At 41.9% G+C, this 16,876-nt stretch overlaps 1 protein-coding gene across 3 annotated transcripts; it reads left to right on the top strand.

Annotated features, from left to right (window-relative positions):
- LOC126616459 (DDT domain-containing protein PTM-like) lies at nucleotides 1-16,203 on the top strand. Of its 3 annotated transcripts, XM_050284517.1 has the most exons (11): nucleotides 1-147; nucleotides 297-1,268; nucleotides 1,490-2,167; nucleotides 10,536-10,842; nucleotides 10,927-11,685; nucleotides 12,655-12,943; nucleotides 13,028-13,188; nucleotides 13,325-13,791; nucleotides 13,886-13,914; nucleotides 14,126-14,608; nucleotides 14,722-16,203. In XM_050284517.1, the coding sequence occupies exons 2-11, from the start codon at nucleotides 448-450 to the stop codon at nucleotides 15,654-15,656; spliced, it is 4,929 nt and encodes a 1,642-aa protein (XP_050140474.1). In that variant the 5' UTR covers nucleotides 1-147; nucleotides 297-447; the 3' UTR covers nucleotides 15,657-16,203. The 3 variants fall into 3 exon arrangements, with proteins under 3 accessions (XP_050140474.1, XP_050140472.1, XP_050140471.1); XM_050284515.1 differs by having other exon boundaries at nucleotides 10,536-11,685; nucleotides 13,064-13,188; XM_050284514.1 differs by having other exon boundaries at nucleotides 10,536-11,685.
- Nucleotides 16,204-16,876: the final 673 nt, after the last annotated feature.

The raw sequence follows: 16,876 nt of genomic DNA, 5'->3' as shown, positions 1-16,876 counted from the left end.
ATGCCAAACACGCCCTTAGTTCCGAGTTGGTTTGTCCCAATAGGGCTTCTCTCTCTCTCTCTCTCTTCCCCCTCTCTGTGTGGCTCTCTATCTCTCTCCCGAAGCTCCCAGAGGCATCTCCAATGGTGGTTATCAAACCCTAACCAGGTATCGTCGTTGCACATATATATTTATTCCACTTCTCAATCAGCAGAAAAAGCACAATTTTCGAATCTGAATGCTTCTTTTTTTATTGGAACTAAGTTCAAACAATTTTATATTCACTCCTCGATTGTTTTTGTTTTTTGTTTCGATAGGATCTGCCTGAACACACCTGGAAGCATTTTGGATGAATTGTTATCCAAATCTTACTACTTAGCGATAGTCTAAGACGCTTTAATTTTGGGGAAAAGCTTAGGGCTTTTGCGGCGGTTTGATTTCGGGTTGGGATCCGATCCGATTGGCTATATGGACAATCCGGTGGTCAAAAAGAGGGGTCGCCCTAGGAAGCGTAAAGCAGAGGATGAAAAGGACCTGAAATTTGGTCCGGAAGCTAAGAAACGGGCTGTGGAGACAAGGTTGATTGTGTTGGTGGGTAGATATGTGTTGAAAGACTTCGGAAGGAGTGGGATTTTTCTTGGGAAAGTTGTGTATTATGGTGCCGGGTTGTATAGAGTTAATTACGAAGATGGCGATTGTGAGGACTTGGAGAGTCGCGAGATTCGTGGCATCCTTGTTGGTGATGATGATTTTGACACTGGTTTGAATGTTAGGAGGAAGAAATTAGATGATTTAGTGTCGAAATTGAATAGGGAAACTGCAGCTGGGTTGGATAAGAATGTTGTAAACTCAGTCCAGGAGGTGGATAGGATCGACTCACCAGCATTGAGTGATTTGGGCGGTGGAGTAAAGATCGAGAGTGATGAGACTCAAATTGAAGGTGACGATGATTCGTCTAGTGATTCAAGTGAGTATGCACGGGATAGAGATATGGGTTTTGATGATAAGCCACCCCCTGTCCCACCACCACAATTGCCGCCTTCTTCAGGTACCATAGGCGTGCCAGAGCAGTATGTTTCACATCTTTTCTCCGTATATGGTTTCTTGCGATCATTTAGCATCTCCCTGTTCTTGAACCCCTTCACACTGGATGATTTTGTGGGATCGCTTAATTGCTGTGCTCCAAACACACTGTTGGATGCAATTCATGTTGTTTTGCTGCGTGCTTTGAGGCGTCATCTTGACACACTCTCATCTGATGGCTCAGAGGTAGCACCAAAGTGTTTGAGGTATACATACAACTCTCAGTGCATTAGTTGATTGGATCTTTTACAATATCAGTATATTGCAGGAGCCATATTAGCTTCAAGTGCGTATGGTAGTAACCTAGCTACCCTTCTACAACCAGAAAAATGATTGCAGTAAAATATTACTATATACACATATCTGATGTTTTTGTTTATAGTTCCATTACTAAACTTTCAGGATTATGTTTATAATTTATTTGCAGGTGCATTGATTGGAACTTGATTGATACATTGACTTGGCCAGTTTACTTGGTCCAGTATTTGACAATTATGGGATATACAAAAGGACCCGATTGGAGAGGCTTTTATAATGATGTTTTAGGCAAGGAGTATTATCTACTATCAGTTGGTAGAAAGTTAATTATTTTGCAAATCCTTTGCGACGATGTCTTAGATGCTAAAGATCTGAGAGATGAATTAGACATGCGTGAAGAATCAGAAGTCGGAATAGATTATGATGCAGAAGTAACGAATCCTCTTGTAAGTGGGCCAAGAAGGGTCCACCCGAGATATTCTAAAACTTCCGCCTGGAAGGACAGAGAAGAGGTGGAAACTAATCACACATCTGGTAATGCTAATTCAATCAGTTCCAAAGGTGTAAAAGAGGACATGGATGATGTAGATCACAACTCTGATGAATGTCGGCTTTGTGGCATGGATGGAACCTTGCTTTGCTGTGATGGGTGTCCTTCTGCTTACCACACAAGGTGTATTGGTGTTATGAAATTGTCTATACCAGAAGGGTCCTGGTATTGTCCTGATTGCACAATTGATAAGATTGGGCCAACAATTACAATGGGAACATCTGTTAAAGGAGCACAAATATTTGGCATTGATTCCTACGAGCACATCTTCATGGGTACTTGCAACCACTTACTGGTGTATGTTTTCAACATCTTTGGTTTTTAGTTCCCCCTTCTTGTGTTTGCTATGTATTTTAATTACTGACGAACCTTTTTCCTAAAAAAAAATTCATTATTATTGGTTCGTGGAGATACCTCTGTCTCTGCCTTGGACTTTGATTTTTTTCTCCAGTTCTGTCTATATGTCTTGCTAACTCCGCCTATGTCTTACATGGCCGGTCCCAAGCCCGGATAAAGGAGGAGGGGGAGGGCGTCAGGTAGTCGACAGCCGGCACTCCATGATCACGTCGAATCCTTATGAAAATGAATCCAGAACAAAATCACGCTAAAGCTAGGGCGTCACCCGTAAGTGGCGCGCTGTGTGGCCCGAGCACAGTGATAAGTGAGCAAGGGTCGCTGTATCTCCATCGGCACCCGGATGCAGTGTTAAATGAGCAAGGGGGCCATAGAAACTTCTTTTCGAACGACTCCACTCAAAGTTGTTTGGGAGCATATGCTCCTATCAACTTTACCCGGGACACACAAAAGAAGTACTTTGATCCTATTAGACGGGGGAGGGTGAAGAAGCTAGGACAGAAGGGTAGAGTTCAAGAGAGCAAAATGCGTTTAGGAACGTGGAATATAGGAACCTTAACGGGAAAATCTATGGAAGTAGTGGAAGTTATGGTGAGGAGAAGGATAAATATTATGTGCCTACAAGAAACTAAGTGGGTTGGTAGTAAGGCAAAGGATCTAGAAAACTCAGGGTTTAAACTTTGGTATTCGGGCACAAATAGAACGAGAAACGGTGTTGGCATCATCGTGGACAAGACCTTGGTACAAGATGTTGTAGATGTCAAGAGGGTAGGAGATAGAATCATGGCAATCAAGATTGTAATAGGACAAGAACTTATCAATGTGATTAGTGCGTACGCACCTCAAGTAGGGTTGGATACGAGTTCGAAGGAGAAATTTTGGGAAGATCTTGGAGACTTGGTGCAAGGAATTGCTCAGACGGAGAAGTTATTTATAGGAGGAGATTTAAATGGACACGTGGGCAGGGAGACAGGCAACTATGGAGGTTTTCATGGTGGCCATGGTTTTGGGGAGAGAAACGAGGATGGGGAAGCTATCTTGGATTTTGCAATGGCATATGATCTCTTCTTAGCCAACACCTTCTTTAAGAAGAGAGAAGAACATGTGATCACCTACAAGAGTGGGTCGTCAAAAACACAAATAGATTTTCTTCTAATGAGGAAAGGGGATCGTATAACTTGTAAGGATTGCAAAGTTATACCAGGAGAGAGCGTGGCTAATCAACATCGCTTGTTGGTGATGGATGTACATATCAAAAGAGTAAGACAAAAGAACAAGACTTGGAAGTGCCCAAGGACTAGATGGTGGAATCTAAAAGAAGAAAAACAAGTCATTTTCAAAGAGAAGGTAATCACCCAATGTGTGTGGGATAGAGAGGGGGAAGCTAGCCAAATGTGGGATTCCATGGCTAGTTGTATCCGAAAAGTAGCAAAAGAGGTATTAGGAGAGTCCAAGGGCTTTGCCCCACACCAAAAGGAATCTTGGTGGTGGAATGAGGAGGTACAAACAAAGGTGAAGGCTAAGAAGGAATGTTGTAAAGCCTTATACAAGGAGAGGACCGATGAAAATGGTGAAAGGTATAGAAAAGCGAAGCAAGAGGCGAAGAAAGCTGTCAGAGAAGCTAAGTTAGCGGCTTACGACGATATGTATAAACGACTAGATACCAAAGAAGGAGAGTTGGATATCTATAAACTATCTAGAGCAAGGGAAAAGAAGACAAGGGACCTAAACCAAGTGAGGTGCATCAAGGATGAGGATGGAAAGGTTCTTGCTACAGAGAACGCGGTTAAAGACAGATGGAGAGGTTATTTTCATAATCTTTTCAATGAAGGACATGAAATGAGTGCTTCTTTAGGGGAGTTGAGTAACTCAGAAGAGTGTAGAAACTACTCTTTTTATCGTCGAATCCGGAAGGAAGAAGTGGTTGTAGCTTTGAAGAAGATGAAGCATAAAAAAGCAATAGGCCCAGACGATATACCAATCGAAGTGTGGAAACTTTTGGGAGAGACAGGTATAACATGGCTCACTGACCTTTTCAATAGGATTTTGAAAACGAAGAAGATGCCAAATGAGTGGCGAACGAGCACTTTGGTGCCTATCTACAAGAATAAGGGCGACGTACAAAATTGCATGAACTATAGGGGTATTAAGCTAATGAGTCATACAATGAAGCTCTGGGAGAGAGTCATTGAGCATAGATTGAGGCAAGAGACACGGGTTTCGGACAACCAATTCGGGTTCATGCCAGGGCGCTCAACCATGGAGGCAATCTATCTCTTACGAAGATTGATGGAAAGATATAGAGATGGGAAAAAGGATTTACACATGGTCTTTATAGATTTGGAAAAAGCGTATGATAGGGTCCCAAGAGACATTCTTTGGAGGATTTTAGAGAAGAAAGGAGTACGAGTAGCATATATCCAAGCTATAAAGGATATCTATGAAGGAGCAAAGACTGCCGTAAGAACTCATGAAGGACAAACCGAAAGCTTTCCCATAACTGTAGGATTACATCAAGGCTCATCCTTAAGTCCTTACCTTTTTGCGTTGGTAATGGATGAGTTAACAAGACATATTCAAGATGATATTCCTTGGTGTATGCTTTTCGCAGACGATATAGTGTTGATAGATGAAACTCAGGAAGGGGTAAATGCAAAGCTTAACCTTTGGAGAGAAGTGTTGGAATCTAAAGGTCTTCGCCTAAGCCGATCAAAGACAGAATATATGGAGTGCAAGTTCAGTGCAAATGGAGGCCAAAACGAGTTAGGGGTGAGAATCGGAGATCAAGAAATACCAAAGAGCGACCGTTTTCGTTACCTAGGATCTATCTTGCAAAAGAACGGAGAATTAGATGGAGATCTCAACCATAGAATACAAGCTGGATGGATGAAGTGGAAGAGTGCATCCGGCGTGTTATGTGACCGCCGTATGCCACTGAAGCTTAAGGGAAAATTTTATAGGACGGCAATAAGGCCGGCGATGCTGTATGGCACAGAATGTTGGGCGGTGAAACATCAACACGTACACAAAATGGGTGTAGCGGAGATGAGGATGCTTCGTTGGATGTGTGGGCACACAAGAAAGGATAAGATTAGGAATGAGGATATCCGGGGTAAAGTAGGAGTAGCCGAAATTGAAGGAAAGATGAGAGAAAATCGGTTACGGTGGTTTGGACATGTGCAAAGAAGGCCTACTGACGCTCCGATTAGAAGATGCGACGATGGGACAGAGGTTCAGGGCCGAAGGGGTAGAGGAAGACCTAGGAAAACTTTGGAAGAGACTCTAAGAAAAGACTTAGAGTACTTGGATCTAACGAAGGACATGACACAGGATCGAGCACAATGGCGTTCTAAGATTCATATAGCCGATCCCACTCAGTGACTTGGATTTTCCAAGTCTCCAACCGAGAAGTTTTCCTCACTCGGAAAATTAAGGGAACACTACCCCAACCTACATGCTCCACTCAGAAAGCTTCAACATACAAGCTTCAACAAAAGAAAATTCAAAGAACTTAGCGAAGAAGGCTTTGGTGTATTTAACACAATACGTTGAAATGAAGGAAAGCTTATTTATTGATATCCCCGATAAGCTACAAATATGTACATATACATGAGTCAAAATAAACACACAAGAGGGAGCCTTCACAAAGGTTGCTTAGGAGAAGTCTCAGCAGTCGGTAGAGCCCCAGAAAGAGAAGGCACCGGAGGGGGATCATTTGGAGCCTCAGTACTGGACAGAACCCTAGAAGGAGGAGGCATCAGAGGTTGATCATTTGGAGCTTCATTACGCGGTACAGCCCCAGAAGACGAAGGCAATAAATGCCTTTGGAACAAACCTACAAATCTTTGATGATCAAGTAAAACCTGACCATCAGTTTCCTTCATCTGGTCAAGCTTCCTCTTCATGTTTGTAGCATAGTCATGTGCGAGCCGGTGCAACTGTTTATTCTCATGCTTGAGCCCTCTAATCTCCTGTTTGAGACTCATCACTTCAGCCGCCAATGATTCAACTTGGCGGGTTCGAGCAAATAGGCGTTGGGCCATATTAGACACAGAACCTGCACACTGAACACTGAGAGCCAGCGAATCCTTAACAGCTAACTCATCAGACCGTTTGGAAAGTAGTCTGTTATCTTTGGGAGTGAGAAGGTTCCTGGCCACCACCGCAGCGGTCATATCATTCTTCATCACGGAATCCCCAACGGTAAGAGGACCAGTAGGGGAGACGAAGGATGGGCGCCATATGTTGTCTGGAGAAGGCGGGGCTGCCTCTTCAACAAGGTTCAAGTCAAAACGACGGTCGGAGGGGCCAGACATTTTCAAAGGTGTTGAAGAGAGAAGAGGTCGGACAAATCAAGATCTTAGAAGTGCAAGAATGAAGCTTCTACTGGTGGAGATTCAAGTGTGCTTTGGAACTTAATGTCAGCCCTTATAAAAATCTGCACTCGACGGAGCTTCAGAAATCGAAGAGGCGCCTGCTCAGAAATCGAAGAGGCGTTTGCTTTCTCAAAAGCTGGGCTGCTTAGAGATCACGAGGGTTGATCTCAGAAATCTAAGAGGCGTTTGCTTTCTCAAAAGTTGGGCTGCTCAAAGACCACGAAGGCTGGTCTCAGAAATTGAAGAGGCGCTCGCTTTCTCAAAAGCTGGGCTCCCCAGAGACCACGAGGGCCGATCTCAGAAATCGAAGAGGCACCTACTTTTCCAGCCTTGTCAGCACCTGTCACGCGCACACTCAGCTTTGCGGAAATTATGGGCATTCTGTCGAAGACTTCTGGGGAAGTAGAAAACACATGAATCTTACTGTTCAATCACCCACTTCCCACACGCAACAATAGCTCATGGGTACCACAGAAAACTTTGCCAAAGTTCTCTGCCAAAGTCGAGCACGTGAAGCTTGCAGCTCCCACTACATCGCTCTGACCAAGAAGGGTAAAAGAATAGCAAAGAAACAGCACTAACAAAGTTTAGACCCATAAATTTTGAAGGTCTAGCTACCATATTATTACCCACAAGGGTAAAGGAACAGTACCACTGCTGTGCTTCGTGGCAAGGTAGACTAGCAAACATGCCCAACCTTTACTCACATTCGAGAAAACACTCCCAACAAGATTGCTTGCTCCAAAATCGAAGAGGCACCGCCCTCCGAATCTCGAGAGCCAGACTCCCAACATGATTACTTTCTAAAAAATCGAAGAGACACTGCTCCCCGAATCTTCGAGAGCCAGACCCCCAGCGTGACTGCTTTCTCAAAAATCGATGAGGCATCGTTCTTCGAATCAATCGAAGAGGCGCTCGCTTTCTCAAAAGCTGGGCTGCTCAGAGACCACGAGGGCCGATCTCAGAAATCGAAGAGGCACCTACTTTTCTAGCCTTGTCAGCACCTGTCACACGCACACTCAGCTTTGCAGAAATTATGGGCATTCTGTCGAAGACTTCTGGTGAAGTAGAAAGCACATGAATCTTACTGTTCAATCACCCACTTCCCACACGCAACAATAGCTCATGGGTACCACAGATAACTTTGCCAAAGTTCTCTGCCAAAGTTGAGCACGTGAAGCTTGCAGCTCCCACTACATCGCTCTGACCAAGAAAGGTAAAAGAATAGCAAAGAAACAACACTAACAAAGTTTAGACACATAAATTTTGAAGGTCTAGCTACCATATTATTACCCACAAGGGTAAAGGAACAGTACCACTGCTGGATAATTGGAAACTCCCTGTGTGTCAACCTCTGTGCTTCGTGGCAAGGTAGACTAGCAAACATGCCCAACCTTTACTCACATTCGAGAAAACACTCCCAACAAGATTGCTTGCTCCAAAATCGAAGAGGCACCGTCCTCCGAATCTCGAGAGCCAGACTCCCAACATGACTACTTTCTCAAAATCGAAGAGAGGGTAAAGGAACAGTACCATTGCTGGATAATTGGAAAGTCCCTGTGTATCAACCTTTGTGCTTCGTGGCAAGGTAGACTAGCAAACATGCCCAACCTTTACTCACATTCGAGACAACACTCCCAACAAGATTACTTGCTCCAAAATCGAAGAGGCACCGCCCTCCGAATCTCGAGAGCCAGACTCCCAACATGATTACTTCCTCAAAAATCGAAGAGACACTGCTCTCCGAATCTCGAGAGCCAGACCCCCAGCATGATTGCTTTCTCAAAAATCGAAGAGGCATCGTTCTCCGAATCTCGAGAGCCAGATACCACAGACCACTTTTTCAAAGTGCTCTGACAGAGTTAAAACATGTGAAACTGACAGCTCCCACTACCGTGCTATGACCAAGCAGGGTAAAGGAATAGCATTACTACTTGTTAGGGAGACTCCTATATATGTCAACCTCCATCCCCAACGGACAGGCAGACCTGCAAAAATGCTCAACCCTTCATCATATCTGAGAGGGCACTCCCAACGAAGCCTTTCGAAATATTCAGCTTTCTTTCCCCCCGATAATACCTCTGCAAACAAGCTATACTAGAGCAAGAATATCTCATATCATCAGGGTTAAAAGCAAGAGTATCCCATATCATGCTTTTTCCCTGTCTTTTCCTTTGGCCTTGTTTTTACCTGCAAGACAAGGAGAAAGAGAGCAATCAGTCAGCACTTGGAATCAAGCTTCCAGCCAAGAACTGACTGCCTGGAACCCCTTACCTGATTACTTACCTGGCATTGCTCTCGAGTACTCATCTTCAACATCTTATGTTTCCAGGGAAGATTCTGCATCTGCTTGAGGAACAGATAGGGCAAGTGCGAAGGATACAAGGAAGCATGTGGAGACAAGCGTAACAGCACACGTGCCGATACATCCATTACTCTGTCAAAAGCAAAAGTATCCCATATCAGCAGGGTGGAACGTACTCTAGATTTGATGGACTTGTTTTGACCCTCAAATTCTTCAGTCGGCCTTATACTCTGGAGGAAACCAGAAAACCCTCCAGCTCAGTTCAAGAATAAGCCTGTGGAAAGTTACTTCTTCAAAAGCAAAAGTATCTCATATCATCTCTTCTCATTTTTCTTCTCTTTATCCTTCATGCTGCTGCAAGATGGGGAGAAGGTGAACAATCAGTCGGAGCTCTGATTGCTTACCTTGTCTGTCACCTCTTTCAGCAGACCCCCTAGCTCGGCGACTTGGGGGACTCCTACTACATGGTTTGTATCGCGCTTGACCAAGCCTGAAACTACAAGTAAGCTTCAAGTGAAATTGATACATTACCTTGTGCATCTCCACCAGTTAAAGATACCACCCCTGGATGGAGGAAGAGTACTTCCAGAGAAGATGCCACATCTACCTATGAGACAGATAAGGCAAGTCAAGACGACTCCACACTCCGATACTTAGAAGTTTCGTGATTACGAGATCATTCTCCCACAATATTTCTTAATGTCATTTGTACTAAATCATTCACTTGTACTCACTAAAGGAGAGCTTGAACCTATGTACTTGTGTAAACCCTTCACAATTAATAAGAACTCTTCTATTCCGTGGACGTAGCCAATATGGGTGAACCACGTACATCTTGTGTTTGCTTTCCTATCTCTATCCATTTATATACTTATCCACACTAATGACCGGAGCAATCTAGCGAAGATCACAAAAAGCGACCGTTTTCGCTACCTAGGATCTATCTTGCAAGAGAACGGAGAATTAGATGGAGATCTCAACCATAGAATACGAGCTGGATGGATGAAGTGTTAGAATGCATCCGGCGTGTTGTGTGACCGTCGTAGGCCACTGAAGCTCAAGGGAAAATTTTATAGGACGGCAATAAGGCCAGCGATGTTGTATGGCACAGAATGTTGGGCGGTGAAGCATCAACACGTACACAAAATGGGTGTAGCGGAGATGAGGATGCTTCGTGGGATGTGTGGGCACACGAGAAAGGATAAGATTGGGAATGAGGATATCCGAGGTAAAGTAGGAGTAGCCGAAATTGTAGGAAAGATGAGAGAAAATCGGCTCCGGTGATTTGGACATGTGCAAAGAAGGCCGAATGACGCTCCGGTTCGAAGATGTGACTACGGGACAGAGGTTCAGGGCCGAAGGGGTAGAGGAAGACCTAGGAAAACTTTGGAAGAGACTCTAAGAAAAGACTTAGAGTACTTGGATCTAACGGAGGACATGACACAAAACCGAGCGCAATGGCGTTCTAGGATTCATATAGCCGACCCCACTTAGTGGGAAAAGGCTTTGTTGTTGTTGTTGTTGTTGTTGTTCTGTCTATATGTCTTGCTCTTAATGTCTTCTCATTCATTTGGAATGTCATTCAACCTATCCGCTTGCTTGTTTTAATCTCCTGGCATGATTTTTGCAGGATCAAGGAAACTATCAATACAGAACCATGTGTTAGATATTACAATCAGAATGATATTCCAAAAGTCCTTAAAGTTTTACATTCATCTGGCCAACATACAGCTTTATACTCGGATGTGTGCAAGGCAATTTTACAATATTGGAGTATCCCAGAAAGTATCTTATCTTTTCCAGAAGCGACTGAAACAGAAATTCCATTGGAATATACAAAGGAAGGTGCAAAATCTTCTACTCGGTCACTTCCTTTGCCTGGCAAGGAAAATCATACAGTTACAGATCCGATCAAGGCTGAGAATTATGTGACTAGTGTAAGTGATACCAATTTAGGTTACACGGCAGCTTCATCTCTCAATGCCTCTGATAAGATCCAAGCTGACCTTCCTAATTTTCAGAGCAATGGTGGCAGTGAACCACAGGAGCGCCGGCCTTTGATTATCAAGATACGTACAAGGCAGAAAATGGAATTTTCTGATCCTAATGGTACTGGTAGCCAGCAGGCTGATCCATCTCATCTGACCCACCAAAGTTCAGTTGAGAGACCGCTTGCAGTAGCCCGTAGTACATGCACCTCAGGGAACATCAACAGTTCTTACAGTGAGCATGCATGCATGGGGGCTTTTTATAAACCTCAGGCATACATAAATTACTATATGCATGGAGAGTTTGCTGCATCTGCTGCTTCCAAACTTGCTGCAATATCATCAGAAGAAACTCGGGTCTCAGATAGTCAGGCTTTAGGCAATCCCAGGAAAGTTGCGTCTGCAAACATTTCATTGCAAACAAAAGCCTTCTCATTAACAGCCTCACGATTCTTCTGGCCAAGTTCTGAAAAGAAGCTTGTGGAGGTTCCAAGGGAGAGGTGTGGTTGGTGTCTTTCTTGTAAGGCTTCAGTGTCAAGCAAGAGAGGATGTATGCTAAATCATGCTGCTTTGAGTGCCACCAAAGGTACTATGAAGACCCTTGCCAGCCTGCATCCAATAAAGAATGGGGAGGGGAATCTTGTAAGCATTGCAACATATGTTTTATACATGGAGGAGAGTTTAGGTGGCCTAGTAACTGGACCCTTTGTAAATGAAAATTATAGAAACCAGTGGCGCAAACAAATTTATCAAGGATCAAGTTTCCGTGCAATAAAAGCGCTATTGCTTGAAGTAAGTTTTTAATATCCTGACGTCTGTTTTTTTTGTGAAGATATTAGTTGGTCAGTATGTTTAGTGAAAGGGGCCTTAGTTTCTATCTTCCATGAGCTCCACCACATGAAACTTAATGGCACTGTTTATGATCTGGCCTTCATCATTAAACTTCCTATGTCAACTACTGACAAGTGATGCCTAAAATGATTTTGGTTAGATTAAATGGACTACTGAAATCAGAGGACCAATTTCAAACCACTCATTAGGACAGTTGCAGGATTATAGGGACATTTATTGCCATTTATGTCTTAACTTTTGCGATCTGATTTGAGTTTCAATTTGAATTTTTGAGTTCAGTAGATATATTGAAAGCATGAGATTTGAAATTTCTACTAATTGGCAATTATGCAATTTTCTTTGAAGTTGAAGTTTGCCAATTAAAATTTTAATTTCATTGATCAGTTTCATTTTGCTCGTCTTTTGGTAATATATATGCTATTTTTTTTCTTTTTAAGTTTCACATGACTTGTAAAGATTAGTGAGAAAGACCAATGCCAGCCAAGTTATACAAATTTACTAATTTAGTAGGAATGAGTGCAATATAAGTGCAATCACTTCATTATTCTAGCATAGTGAAAACTTTTTAGTTATTCTGTTGAATCTGTACTGGAATATTTTAGTGAAATAATCCTCTTGTATTTTATGACTACTTTGGTTGCAGCATAGTGCTTACTTCTCTGCTTTTCGTTAGTTTTTAAACAATATTTATAGCAGCAGTGTGTGCATATGTGTGACTCAAAAATGCATAAGATGCCTGGGTAGGTTCCTTGAAACGAGTTATGCATCTCATATTATTTTCTTCCCTAAATTTTGACCTGCGGTTTATTTAATTCCCTTGTATATCCTATATATGGGTGTATTATTTTGTGATATATATTTTCATGCTTATGCATTTGTTCTGATGGATGATGTGTCTCTTATCTGCAGCTTGAGGCAAATATCCGAACCATTGCTCTATCTGGGGAGTGGATTAAGCTGGTGGATGATTGGTTGGTTGAATCTTTGATGATTCAAAGTGCAACTTGCTCTGTTGGCCCTACACAAAAACGTGGACCAAACAGCAGGAGGGGTAGGAAGCAGAATGCGATTCATGACGATAAAGATGATGATTGCCGTGACCAGAGTTTTGTCTGGTGGCAAGGTGGGAAGCTATCAAAGCTTATATTCCAGAGAGCAATTTTATCATTTTCACTGGTTAAAAAAGCAGCTCGCCAGGGTAACTTCTGTCTTTGCCTTTCCACAAAACTAGCTGTTTTCCTCCCCTATGATATCTTTGAATTATTGAAGGTTTTCCTTCCAGGGATCTGTACTAAAGGCTTTTTTGGTGGTCCGTTAGGTGGTTGGAAGAAAATACCTGGTATATCTTATGCTGATGGTTCTGAGATTCCTAAAAGAAGCAGGCAGTCAGTATGGAGGGCTGCAGTTGAAATGAGTAAGAACGCATCACAGCTTGCGCTTCAGGTTTGTTATTATCTTGCAAATACCTAAATTCCTTGCTCTGTTCACCCGTATATCTCTTGGCCTGGCAACATATTAAGTTACCTGGTGATGTATGTAGTTGATAACTTAAGAAACTTCAACTGTAATATTTCACCAGGTCAGATATTTGGACTATCATCTGAGATGGAGTGATCTTGTTCGTCCTGAGCAGAACCTCCCTGATGGGAAGGGTGTGGAGACAGATGCATCTGTTTTTAGAAATGCAAATATATGTGATAAAAAATCTGTGAAGAACAGTACCATATATGGGGTTGATTTTGGTAGTCAAAAGCATCTGCCTAACCGTGTAATAAAGAGTATCATTGAAACAGAGGAAAGTCAAGATGGATATAACAAGTTTTGGTTTCCTGAACTGCGCATTCCTTTATATTTGATTAAAGAATATGAAGAAAGGGTGGGCAAAGCTCTTTTGCCATCAGCTGAGGAGCCTTTGAATATGTTTCGCAAGTTACAGAAACAGCAGTGGAAGGTTCCCCGCAGGGACATATTTTTCTATCTTGTGTGCAAGAGAGAGAATCTGGACTTGTGTTCCTGCTCTTCATGTCAACTGAATGTTTTAATGCGGTAACTACAAGATATGATTTATTCTTTTTAATTGTTAAGTTCTCTATACTGCTATGTCAAAAACTGAGTCATTATTTCTCTGTTGTAAATTCAGGAATGCATTCAAGTGCAGCATCTGTCAAGGTACATTGACACAACCTTCTTTTAGTCTTTACGAATGCAGTGTTTTAATTAGGAATCTCTTAAAAAATGTGATTTAAGCAAGAGTTGCCAAGTAACTACCTTCTTTTTTAAAATGCAGGATTTTGCTAATTATATGATCAAATACCAACTTCTTAAACGTATTTAAAGTTTTTTTTACCAATGTTTGCAATTTCTTCTGTATTGTTGTCAGGTTATTGTCATGAGGACTGTACTATGAGTTCAACAGTTTCTACAAATGAAGAGGTTGAGTTCTTGATCACTTGCAAGCAGTGCTACCATGCAAAGGCTTTCACTAAAAATGCAAACTTGAAGGAGTCTCCAACTAGTCCTTTGCACTTGCAAATGCAAGAATATCAAACTCCCATGACAGTCACCAGTGTTGCACGGACCAAAAATTACAATCAACCAGTAACACATGTCAAAGGACAAGAGACGCGTTCCGAGAAGAAAGCAACTTCAGAGTCTGCTTTGGCAGCAAAAAGACGTCGCGGCATTTGTTCTTGGGGTATTATATGGAAAAAGAAGAACGGCCAGGAAACTGACACTGATTTCCTGCTTAATAACATACTTCTTGCGGATGGTTCAGAAGTGCATGGGTTGTATCCTGTTTGCCACTTGTGCCATATGCCATATCAGTCAGATCTGATGTATATATGCTGCGAAACTTGCAAAAGTAAGTGTGCTCCCATAAGTGGTATTTTTGGCAATCTCTCTCTCTCTCTCTTTCTCTCTCTCTCTCTCTGAGTGTGCGTGTGTCTAAGGTGGATTATGTTTGTGGTGATGCAGATTGGTACCATGCTGAAGCTGTTGAGCTCAACGAGTCAAAGATTTCTGAAGTGGCTGGTTTCAAGTGCTGCAAGTGTCGGAGGATAAAATCACCCGTGTGTCCTTACACTGATTCTAAAAACATAAAGATGCTTGAGAACAAGAAGGTTCACACTAGGCGTTCAAAGCAAGAAACAGTTGGAGAGGACTCTGATTCTGCAACCATTTCCATATCTGATTCTAAATTGTACGAACCTGCTACTCCAATATTTCCCATGGAGGAAGTGCCCATGCAGGATGGTGATCCTCTTCTCTTTTCTCTCGCTAAAGTTGAGTTAGTTACAGAGTACGATTCAGAAGTTAATGCTCAATGGAATACTGCTGAGCCAGGGCCTAGGAAATTACCAGTGAGAAGGGGTATTAAGCGTGAAGAGGATGTAGATGGCTTTCATGAGAGTAACATATCTCATCCTGGAATATCGACACATGGTGAAATGAATTACCTGTCAAATTCCATGGACTTTGCACCATCCCATGTTGAATGGGATGCCTCCATGAATGGATTCGAAGGTGAGATGGTGCATGACTATGAAGATCTGAACTATGAGAATATGGAACCGCAAACTGTCTTCACTATCAATGAGTTGCTTGCACCTGATGATGGTGACCAGTTGGATGGATTCGAAGCATTTGCAGATGAATCAGGAAATCTGGAAAACCAATATACAGTTTTCCAGGATGGAGGCCCTGATCAATATAACATAGCTACTTTCACTGATGAAGTAAAGTCTGCTGTTGATATGATGCAATGTCAGGTATGTTCACTTCAAGAACCATCCCCCGATCTTTCCTGCCAGAACTGTGGGCTATTGATACACAATGAGTGTTCTCCTTGGACTGAATCATCACCGATGAATGGAAGCTGGAAGTGTGGCCAGTGCAGAGAGTGGCGGTAGCTGTTTTGCCATCCTAAGGCTTCAGGCTTTGTTCTGTAAACAATTTTTAGAGGGAGATCTCCTGGACGAGATTTTGCAAGGTAACGACTCTTGATGGTTAAATTTTTTGATTTATGAGAAGGGCAAGATATCAAATATGGAAATTTCAGTTCTCTAACCCCGGAGGTAATTTGTTAATGGTACTGCTTGTGACGGACTGATGACACGGTTATTACCTTCCCCCGGCATTTCTCAGTCAGATTCAGTTACATTGAGAAGTTCGGGAAGCTGAATTATGACTTCCCAGTTAAATAGTGAGGCACCACAATGTTGTAGTAGGGGGTTTGGAGCTCTAACGTAAAGTGGCCGATTTTTCCGTAACCGGAAAATGGGGTGTTATTGTTTCACTGCCGTCATATATTTTTTTTGGGTCTGAATAGAGAGTTCAGACGATAAGCAGGTTTTTTGTGCTTATCTGATTGAATTGCTTGTGTAAATGAAATCCCAACCACAGTTTTCTTGTTATGAAATCAGGTCGTACTGAGGAAGCTTTTTGGTATTGTGGAAAGTTGTTTGTGCTATTTAGTTACTTTTCTCGTTCAACAAGTTGTTTTTAAAGTATTTTCTCAATTATTTTAATTCCTCCAAGTCAGCAAGATGTACCTATCAGACATTTTTTTGTGCAAATAAAATAAATGAAAAAAATATAGCACCAAATTATAATACGAAAAAGGAAAACAAAAATCAATTTCCAAATCAAAACCATGAAATTTTTGTGTCTAACGAAACAATCACACTACACTCATATTATTTTTAATTAAAGAATTAATATCTCTTTAAACCCAAGTTTATTACCTAAACTACCTTCTCAAACCCAAATCAAAATGTGAAGTTATCTTTACACCCATTTATAAAATAAAATCCCAAATTGAATTGGACTTAACAGAAGAAAAAACAAATATCCCCTCATAGCTAACTAGCTTGAATTTGGGTACATAAGAAAACGTTCTATATGTTATTGGCTTATTGAACGTTAATAATTTGAAGAACTGATCAGTTTAATTTTTCAGTTGAAGGTATATCTGTATATCTATCTATACATCATGTCCACAAGAACCCTAAAATTATAATTATGACAATCGAGACTTAGTTGAACTTTATTTAACGTGGATCTGAAGTGTTGGTTTTGAATTCTATACGTACATTTACTGATTCGTGAGTGATTGACTCGCCAAATGCAT

This window comes from Malus sylvestris, chromosome 3, assembly GCF_916048215.2.
Source record: "Malus sylvestris chromosome 3, drMalSylv7.2, whole genome shotgun sequence".
In the NCBI taxonomy this organism is placed as follows: domain Eukaryota; kingdom Viridiplantae; phylum Streptophyta; class Magnoliopsida; order Rosales; family Rosaceae; genus Malus; species Malus sylvestris.
The sequence above is the reverse complement of the archived record's forward strand: the minus strand, read 5'-3'. Positions and strand labels throughout refer to the sequence as shown.